The sequence below is a fragment of the Anopheles ziemanni genome, chromosome X (genome assembly GCF_943734765.1).
Source record: "Anopheles ziemanni chromosome X, idAnoZiCoDA_A2_x.2, whole genome shotgun sequence".
In the NCBI taxonomy this organism is placed as follows: domain Eukaryota; kingdom Metazoa; phylum Arthropoda; class Insecta; order Diptera; family Culicidae; genus Anopheles; species Anopheles ziemanni.
Window position 1 is genome coordinate 9,769,008 of NC_080707.1, and position 10,736 is coordinate 9,779,743.

At 43.9% G+C, this 10,736-nt stretch overlaps 1 protein-coding gene across 1 annotated transcript; it reads right to left on the reverse strand.

Annotated features, from left to right (window-relative positions):
• Positions 1-1,599: 1,599 nt before the first annotated feature.
• Positions 1,600-4,737, reverse strand: LOC131291021 (synaptic vesicle glycoprotein 2B). Its single transcript, XM_058320212.1, has 9 exons — positions 4,734-4,737; positions 4,077-4,298; positions 3,396-3,558; positions 3,104-3,331; positions 2,769-2,907; positions 2,228-2,696; positions 1,999-2,158; positions 1,795-1,922; positions 1,600-1,655 (listed from the first exon to the last, which is right to left on the reverse strand). Exons 1-9 carry the CDS (start codon positions 4,735-4,737, stop codon positions 1,600-1,602), a joined length of 1,569 nt encoding a protein of 522 aa, XP_058176195.1.
• Between the last annotated feature and the right edge of the window lie 5,999 nt (positions 4,738-10,736).

Below are 10,736 nucleotides of genomic sequence, written 5' to 3' on the forward strand. Positions count from 1 at the left end.
TCGTCAGAACCGTCCGCTACTCGAGTCTCAAGTAATCACAGTTCCGGTGACGGTGCGATCACCCAACGGTCCCCCTGCAGCGCTTCCACTTCCTGCCTCTTTTCCCACCCGCATTCTAACGACCGCCGGCTTCGGAGGATCTCCAGCCGAACGAGGCATTGTGGAAGGGGAAGCCTCCAAACAGCAAGATCAGTGCTAGCGTGCAGTGATCAGTGGAAAGTAGTGAACCAATTGCTTCCTGCTGGCAGTTACAAATGGTTTTGCGCGAAGCTAGTGACACAGGGTAACAGAGTAAAGCTGTACGTTTAAATAACCTTACTGAATTTTATTTACCTATCTAGCGAAAGGCAGGAAATACACAGAAAACAGCTCGGCAACCATCACTATTTAAAACAAAACGAAAATAGGCGAGTACATGTTGATCGAGTAAATGCACATGAAAATGGAAGGCAAAGACAACAATAAACTAAAAAGCAGGAGTGTGTCGCGACCCAGCAGCATCGATCAATAAGAAGTACAGTGGTATAGTAAATAAAACAGGCAAAGTGAACAGGCACCGACTGTAAAAGGAAGTATTCAATGAATAAAAAGTGTAGTTTGTTCACGTTGTAAGACATTTATTCAGAATATATTTCCTTACTATCGATTTTGAAATTATTATGATCCTTTTATTGTTCACTGACGTCATGTGGGTTCAATACTATTTATCGATGTAACAGAAATGTGCCTTCAGTTCTTCGTAAGAAAAACATGTTTTCGTCCTATGTTGCTACAAAAACTCGCCCGCTGTTGCTACAAAAACGAATGCTGTTATCGTTATAATGGTATTTTGCTTGTATCGAGACCAAAATATTGAATAACAGTACTTTTTTCAAACGATACGACGACATAAGTTGTGCGACCTCAAATACAATTTAATAATGCTGTAATATATTTTGATGTGCTAGGGTTGCTTTCATTAACCCGGTTACCTTCCTAAAGAACAATTTTGTTGACCGATAGTTTTCGATAAATAATGGTGACAATTACATGTGTCTCTATACTACTAATACATACGATACTAACAAACCATCTTTGAATAGCTCCCTTTCGTTCACGATACAAAAAATGCCTACTAGAAAAGGAAATATTTGTCTGAGTTTGGTAAATGTTCCATATCTTCCTTTTGTTTTACTATGTTTTCGAGCAGAATTATCTCCAACAAATCATCTGGAGCTCGAATTGATAGACTGGTTGTCAGGTATCGTCTTGTGTCTTCTTCAATTCCTACTTGCATGTTCGTTCGTGTGGTCTGTTTGATAGGTTTCCTGTTTTCTTCGTTTTCTATATTTCTCTATAACGAATGAATATGTTCTGAAATGATCTTCTTGTGTTTCAATATTTCTTATGTTAGTGCACACGGTATCAAATCATTTTATATCCTATCATGTGTGCAGTAAATTCCCTGTCCTTTGCTTTTTGAAAAGTTCATCAAACGGAACGTCTTTCCTGCATCTAATAGCTACTGCTTGGAAATGTTTCCTAGTTACTAGGTTCCGGCTTAAAAACTACTTCCATATTATGGAGCTTCTTCTGCTTTAATACACTGCGTTGAATGTTTCAGTCCAGCGCCTCGGATCCAGTGTTCGGTAAGAAAAAACACAATATGGCACTACCTGTAAAAGATATAGCGAGTGCATTATGAGTTCCTGTCAATTCTCTACAGTAAACAGATACGTGGAATTGTATGAAGAGAAACTGGTGACGAATAAAACAATGATATTATGTTTTAAAGGATCGAAAGCATTTGCTCACCAAACAACATCATGGAGAAAAGCGCGACCGGTATGAAGCAGTTAAGGTCCACTAAGAACCCGAATAGGATATTTCCTAGCAGCGCTCCTCCACGTCCGAACGTAAGCGATAGTGCGGCAGCCATTACCCTGTAGGGAGTAGGTTATATGTTTAGATGGTTGTTATGGTAAAAAAAATCAGTAAACGAACATCATACTAGCCTACCTCAGATTGGTTGGAAACAAGTCTACCATCACACAATAGACGGTGCTAATACCCATCGAGGTCAGCGCTTCGAAAATGCAGGATAGAATGAGGTTCTGCGTCGAGTTGTTAACGTATGAAAGGCCAACTGTGACAGCACCGGCAACCATCAAGCTGAAAACTGTTCGTAAATAACACCATCAGATGTGTCTTCCAGAGAAAGAGGCAGAAAGATGGCTTTCGAACTTACTCAGAAAGAATTTCGCCCCCAGCCGATGGACACAAAGCGGGAGCCATAGGCTGGTAGGAATACAGGCGAATCCCAGCAGCAGCGTGTGCCAGTATACATTGGTGTCGATTTTCGTGCCGCAGTATTCATCGACCAGCGTTCCGTTTACGGTATCCAGCACGATCGACGAGACGTCGCACACCGAGACGGACATGTTCGGGTACCGCTTCTCATGCAACTCGAACCGACCGAACAGCTCCGGGAACCACACCATCAGCGTGTAGTAGCTGGTAGTGATACCGAATTGGATCAGGCAGGCTAGAACGGTGTTCTTCCGGAACTCCGGACCACAGAGGGCCTTCGTTTGCTCCCATATCTCGCCGAATATAATCTTCATGTGCTTCGGGTTATGTATGTTGAAGCTCCGTATGGAGCGATTGTGCGTCTCCATGATCATATTCCCCTTGTCCGACTCCTTGAGGCCCTCGATCTGCCAAAGAAGAAGGATGGATAAGTAAATGAATTGAGGCTGCGCACTTTTTTTTGGGGGGAGCACACGTACAGGACATTCGTTCCGATCACGGCCGGTGTTGATGTGGTAGATGTCCTTAAGAATCTCCAGGGCGAGGTGTCGCTCACCACACTCGATCAAGAACTTGGGGCTCTCAGGAAACCGCAAAAGCCATAGCCCTAGCACGATACTAAAAAGGAAAGCAGAAAAATAAACAGTTAGATTTTTTCAGTATATGGCTGATGTTATGTATCACCTTAATTCGTGCGAATAACATAGATATCCGCTAAAAATGACTTTTGTAATAGATCTAAGTATTATGCCTACTATATTCAACAGCTGTTGCGCGAAATAAAATAAGAAAAGTATGATTTTGAAACACTTACCTTGGAACGGAGCACAGGGCAACGAACAGGTTCCAGCTTCCGAACAGAGCCTTGCCATCGGCGTCCGTGAAATGGAAGTCCAGAGGTATGACGATCCAGGCGATGCACGGCAGTACGATGATACCGAACGTCCAAAACAGTTCCATCCAGCAGAGGATCTTTTCGCGGTACGCCGTCGGCTGAAACTCGCCCAGGTACGGAAAGCAAATGCCCATTGCACCGGTAATGCTACGGAGCACACGAAGTTATTAGCACAGCGGTGAGGATTTTTTGGGATACTAGGCTAACTTACGCAAACCCGTTGATGAATCGAAGTAACAAAAATATTGAAAATATTTGTGACACTGTGGATAAAACACCAATGATGCCATCCAGAAGAAGTGTAGCAATCAGCACGATGCGACGTCCTTTCGTGTCCGCCAGGCAACCCCAAAAATAAGATCCAATAACCATACCTGTAGGGGTTGAGAATGAGTGTATGAACTTATATTGTGTCTCTAACTAAGCTAGTTCCATTTATTGCGCCTCGTTACATTGAATCCGATTGTTTTCATTTCCTCCCGAAGGTTAATGGCTTTAGCAAACAAACTTATGACGCAACAAGTAATCAAAACTACAGAGTGGACTTAAGACTAATTAAATAGTACTACATTCACGTGTCGTTTAGATTCCTGCCAAAGCGCGGAAGAAGATCTCTCCTTTCTTTTGCCTCAAACAGATTGTTCTTGTATTGTGCATCTACTTTCTACCGCCATTCTCTGCTATATTTAGCACCTTTTGTCCGACATTGACTCTGAATTTGGTTACCGAGGAACGAAGGTATGATAGCGAGTGGGGGATAAGTTGTCCTTTACCCCCGCGTCTGATTTTAGTCTGCGCGATAGTGTCATGGCTCCACTCCCGGACCTGCCAGAATAGACCAGTTACACGGCAACAAACGGGCAAACCCGTGCGTAATCAAACCGACACCTACCGAGCATGGGCGCAGCTGTCAGCCATCCTTTATCTTTGGATGTCATCCGGAAGTCGCAGGTTGCCGAGGGCAGCACGAACGAGATGAGCGTAATGCTCACGGCGGTGTTGGCGTAGATCAAGCCGCATAGTGCCAAAAGCTGGTAGTGAAACCACCCAAATCCGGTCAGCGTCAGGGCCGCCTCGTAGTCCAGCTCTCCGTAGTCCTGTAGGGCAGATGGCACTGAGCATTCTCGATGTTATTTACTATGGCAAAGTTTAAATGAAGTAGATAAGTATATCGATAGGCAGTAAAGAGTATCGCATCCCTGCACACTTCCTCGTTTGCACATGGGTGATTCTCAACGTTTGTTTATTTAGCAACAAAAACCTTTGACTCATTCCCCGATATCCTATTACAAACCATCGATTCACCTCTTGGATCGTTTGCTTTGATACTTATGTCGACTCCACGAACGGAAAGATTTTGCGACCGAAATTGTCCACAGATTTTGGACTAACAAAGAGGTATTTGTCAAAGGAGATGACTAAGCAATCAATTAGACTGACAACGTGAGCAGCCAAGCAAAGCAGCAAAAACCCAACAAGCAACTCAATCAAGGCCACATCGGAAGTAAACCGTTATCTTTGTTTATTTTACTGATCGGAGACCACTTACTCATTGTAGACGAATCGGTTCGCTCCGTCTCACTTTCGTAGTATCTCAGTATCTATCTAGTTTCAAAGTAAGGCAAACTCCTGCGATATACCAACGCAGATCCCGCACAAAATGTAAGTACGAACACTTGTTCTGTTAAATCCACTGTTTTAACCGGTTGAGGTAAGTTGATTGCAGAATTTAATTTGCTCCGCTTCCACTCTTGGTTCTTCCACTTCTCTCCTAGTCCAAGTTGACCATAAAGACACCTTGTTGGTACTTTGTTGCTAGTGCTGACTACTACCTGCGATTACTTTTTCTTACACATCTTCACACTGTACACAAACCCAAAGCGAACCAAAGTGATCTTCCAAGAATTTTCAAATATGTTAACGAACAATCGATACATGTATCGGACGCAATATCGGACGCGCTGTTGACCGAACGGCGAGAACTGATCGACTGGAATTCCCTTTTGCAAGATTACTGCCTGCTCGCTGCACTGCAGACAGCTGTTTCGATGTTACAGTAGTGTTGTTTATAAACAATACATTAAGTTTCACAGTAAATGATGTACGGCAACAAAACGATAGCGAACGCGAGTATTATGCTGATGCTGCCGTTGGAGCGATGTGAAGTGGAAAGTTCCCAACATTCGTCACAATGCACCTCACTTTATCGTCAGATTTTCAGACGAACCACTTTGCGGCGACTTGAACGTGAAACGACATCGACGATGGCGACGACGGAGCGGGATGTGTAAACATTCCGTTTTGATAGTGGTTGAAGGCAGTTTAAAAGGCGTCCAATTTCTGCTCTAGAGCAGAAAAACGCACAATCGATGGGGTAAAGGGGGTGGGACCCCAAACAAGACACAAATTCTGCTGCGTTCTTTCTTTACACTCACTACCCTCGATCTTCTAGCCGGTATACAATGGCGGGTATTGAACGCACGATCGCGTCGCACACTCTAATCAGCACTAATCGATTTGCGATGGCCGATGCTGGCTGGTTTGTGCCGACGCAGGCACCTGGAATTCCGATGGCCGTAGGCGGAAACGGTTGATCTGGGAGTTCTGGAGCACTAGCAGCGGCGCTGGACACCGGACCGACCAGCTGAACTGAAGCAGGAAGCGTCTTCCATCGGTCCATCCCACGAATGTGACTGACCGCTACACCCAGCACCCAGGTCGGAAGCTCGCGGTTGGCTCGGGAAAGTCAACCCTGAACGGAAACGCCACCCCTGGCCCTGTCAAAGTAAAAACAAACCAACAAAAAAAAAACAACAACCCGACCGACAAAACGGTGGCCACTGCGCACTTGACTTTCAAAGTTTTGAAATATTGAACTTTAAAAATAAATGTTTCCCAAACCGAGACCTGGTCGATCAGGCGGCGCTCGTCGCTTCGGTGTTGGCGTTGGCCAACCGAACCGAACCGGTGCTGAGCATGCTTTTCTCACCCCAGGCCAGGCAAGATAGCTTTGCCAACTTGCATGCGACCTCGGGGGAGCCGATGAAGGAAGCGATGCGGCAGGACACGCCGGGAACGTGTCGGGGGTGCAGAACACGGACACGGGCCAACACTCTCGAGACCTTTCCTTTCGTACACAGCTGATTCATCCCCCCTCCCCGCCACCCTTTGTTCCCCCAGAGAGGTTAATCCCAAAATCGTGCGCGTTGTTTTGATGTCACCGTTACATTCCCCCCCCCCCCCCCCCCCCCCCCCCCCCCCTTTTTCCACCATTCTAAATGCTGCTGCACCTACTAAACCAAGTGCATTCTGCTTCCCGTGTCATGTCTAATCCGGTTGCTATTATTAGCACACTTCACTGCTTTCTCTCATTCGCTGCGCTTTTCCCTGCCGTCGGCGACAGGGAATTTCTCTTTTCGTCCTCGGCTACTCCACCACACACCCGGCTTAAACAATGGAATTCTTTCACCCAACCTTGCCCCTCTCTCTCTCCCCGGGAAGTTGAATTCATTGAGACGCTCTCTAGTCAGTTACTAAGCGAATGAAAAAGGGAAGAAAACAAGCGCTAAGTTACTAAGCACATGAAAAGAAAAGAAAAAAATCAAACACACTGTCGAAATCGAAAACAATCGCCAAACGATCGAACGGTTTTACTCATCACCAGAGACGGAACTTGATCCTACAGGAACTCTGTGAGATGTTAACACTACTGCAATCACTGTTCGCCCTAGGAACTAGAATGTCAAACACACGGTTTTCATAACATGGTTTTATCTTTAACGATTATATTTGGTTTAGTATCCAGTAAAGCAGTTCCATTTTTGTAGTAGGTTAAATTAACTATGATTCCTTCTCTGAAATAATTCTTTGATGTAAAATTTGATAATTTTGGTAACGAATATACACTTCAATTCGTAATGTTTTTCATTATCATTCTTTAAAAGTTGGGTAAATATTTTCTCAACAAAATGTTTAATTATTTTCTTTCAGTTCATTAACAGCATCCAGCCATTTAACCAATGCGTAGTTTAATCATCTTGTTCATCATCCTGAAGGGAAAAATGTGGTATAGCGTTGCTGACGGGTAAAGTAAGTAAGGTAATGTAAGCCAAAATGCCCCCCTCAAGTGGAAAACATTTATTTCTCGCAAACATGGAAAATGTCCCAAATTTTTACAGAGTGATTCTCTAACCTTTCTCCAACTAAAAACAATAAAACAGCATCTAACTCGTAAATTGTTGTCAAAATAAAGAGATTTGAGACCACTTTTTTAACGGCGTCAAAACAATTTAAATTGTAGGGCAAAACGACCTAGATTATGAGACAGAACGCACGATCAGAAAGTAAAATAAATGAAACTAAAAATAAGATTGAAGCTTGATTTGTTTTTTAATTTACGATCGGATTCCAATTCAGCTTCGATTTCCAATTATTTCTAAATACTCTCCAACAGTTTGATATGATAAGTACTTCAAAATGTACTTATCCACTATTTGCATGTTGTTTTAGATGTAAATTTAAAAATTCGCCATAGTCATCAAAGCAATCTAAGCAAGTAGAAACATTTCCCTAACTCTCCAATTCGTGCTGTTCGTTACAGCCTCCAAATGCTAAAACCGAGCCGACTTAATAATTTTCTATAGTCAGTTACTTTTTTAAACTTTTCTTTTCTTCTTTTTACAAATTCTTTCAAATCTATTCTTTTGTTAATCGAGGATATTTTATGTAAAATGCATATAACTTGCTTTTTTTATTTTTCAATGGTAGTATTATACCATTGCTTTCCAATTATTAAATCCTTTGTTCAACTTGGACTGCAACGAGGGAAATAATTTGCAATGGTACATGATACACACTTTTGCTAGTGAATCGCAGGCGCTTCAAATGAAAAGATTAAACCGAAACAAGGCAAAAGAAAACATATTCTGCCAAGGTTTTAAGGTGAAAGGTGAAAATTAACAATGATAAAGCAATATAAAAGTAAAAATAAAAAATTGATCCAAAAGTGTGAAAAATATACATGACAAATAATTTTGGGTGGTTTCCTAGGTTTTCAGTCCGGAACCCCCTCAAGCTCAAGGTCCTCTGCTCATAGGTAGATCCGCCTCTGGCCTAACGTTACCTTGCTTCTGGGCGTAGCGAGCATACTTCACCGAAAAGATTAGTTACTTCTCCTCGGCGTGCAATGCGTTACAACCAAGTCGTGCTGCTCGCTCAATTCCCCTTTCACGCACTAATAAGCTTCGTGGCGTCATTCTAATTAGATCTCTAGAGAATTTTCTCCGATCGTGCGCCTGTCGGTATGGCATCCCGCCAACACCCGCCAACGTTGTTTCGCCGCGCAAAAGGCCACCGTGTTGGCCGCTGAAACGCACACCCGTCCGCCCGGGGGAAGCCCAGCAAATGTCGCGGAGTGCGAAGCCGCTTTACGTCTCTCTAGGAACGGCAAGAAAGTAATCTCCTGTGATGGGAAGTAGGTCGAAGCCTTTCCGTCTTCTATCGTTATTGTCAATTTAATCTGTATTCTTTCGTTCGCGCTCGGTGGTGTGTGCCGCTTCCTAAACTCGGCCAGCAATTGTAAATTGCTCAACGAGTGTTAGCGGCTTCAGCATTTTTTCCTTCATTAGCCATATTATATATGATAATACAGCGAACGGGAGAATGACAAAACAACATACAAACAACATCAGGCAACTAGTAGTACAACACAATCAAGTGGAAATATGTTTTCCATTTTATTTTAACTGCAGCTCATAAGACACAGTTCAGAGAAAGTAAAATAAACAACTTAACTATCCTTCTTAATTGTCAAAAGATACAACGAACAGTCTTTCCTAGGCAACAAAATGACAAGAGAGTATGTTGAAATGGAAATTTTTCTTTTTGTTGCTCATTTTTTACATTCGAAAACTTAAAAACGCTATCGGATAACCCATATCCTTCTCGCTTTCCTTCCTGCGTCTTATTTTGTCACCTTTCCTTGACTACTTTCCTCGCTGGTTCTGGGTTTTTATTGTTTCTTCTGGTGACCATCGGAAGAGAAAAAAATAATGCACCGTATAGCTGTTACTTGCCGGGTGTAATATACCCTTCGCAAGGGGTTTACGTTCGCCCCCCCCCCCCCCCCCCCCCCCCCATGCCTTCCCCATTCGCAGACATCCACCAAATCCTACCCCGTCGATGGACATCGCCCGCTCGTTCGCTGTTGTGTGTACTGTTCGCTCCTTCGCGCTCGGCACGGTGTCGGTGGCAGCACGGATGCGCCCCAGTTCACTGGCTGTGAGGCGGTGTTCGATCGCACATCCGTTGCGCGTGGTAAACGAAATCTGAAGACTCGGGTGGCTCGCCAGCCAGCCAAAGCGACACCTTCAGAGCGCGTAACGGGCTTCCAGCGGTAGGTCGTGTCCACCGGAACCGCTAGTCTACTGTGGGTAGTGCGTAAAGAGTGTGTGTGTGCTAGGTGCCAGTGCAGGTTATTTGTTTGTTGGTTCAACACTTGTCGCTTCCTCCAGGAACATAGGAAGGAAACCTGACCGCCCAGAAGTGCATCCACGATCGCAAATAATATACTAAATACTTTAATGCACACTACGTGCACCATTGTGTGTTTGTGTGTATATGTGTGTGTATATAAATATATATCTGTACGCGAGCGAATCCGAGGCAGGGATTCCTTTGCAGTCACACACTGCCATCAGCGAGGTCCTCCTTTGCCTTGCCACAACCTGTTACGGGGAAAAGTTTATTCCAGTAATCTAATTAGCCGCTCCACACCATTCACACACCATTGTTTGAAAACGGTTTGCCTTGAGGAAAACCGCTGATTACGGGCCGTTCGCCACAACACGGGGAAAGTTGTGAATATTCTAAATTCTAGAAGTATCAACTTTTCAGAAGCTCTCAATCAACGAACGGGGTCACCAGGAGTAGATCGATCTACCTACTGCTAAAGTTGTAGCAAACGTCATGAACGTTACACAACCTGGTTTGTGTTCTTACTTGTGTTGATCTCATCAGCTTTCATAATCCACGGTAATTGCTTAAGAGGAAGATATTGTACACCCTAATCGTTTGCTGCGGGAAAGAAGTTGGTTCATTTACCTTCAAATAATTGGATATCGATAAGAGTGAAACAAGCGCACATCAGTGGGTGTGCGAGTTCCTAAAATTTTTCCTGCAACATGTTGTTGTTTCTTTCAATTTAGTGCGAGTGAGGATAAAGTGCATAAGCCACCACGCATGTACATAACGTGTCGTTTGTCGAAGGATTAAGGAAGAACCTTACCAAGGCCCACTGAGCAGTCGAGGCAAAGCTCGTGCAGTACCAGGGCAAACAGTGCAGCAGTGGGATATCCCCGAAAAGCAATAAATTTAAATCGCCTCCAATCAATTCCATCCCAATCCCGGGACAATCAAATCAATTCAAATGACAAACCGGCATTTGTTTGCAACGGAGCAGTAAAACCGTACGGGGGGAACGTAAGCAGGTAAGGGAGCGAAGCGGAGTAGTAATCTTCCACAGTAGACGACGACCGGACCGAATCGACTCCTG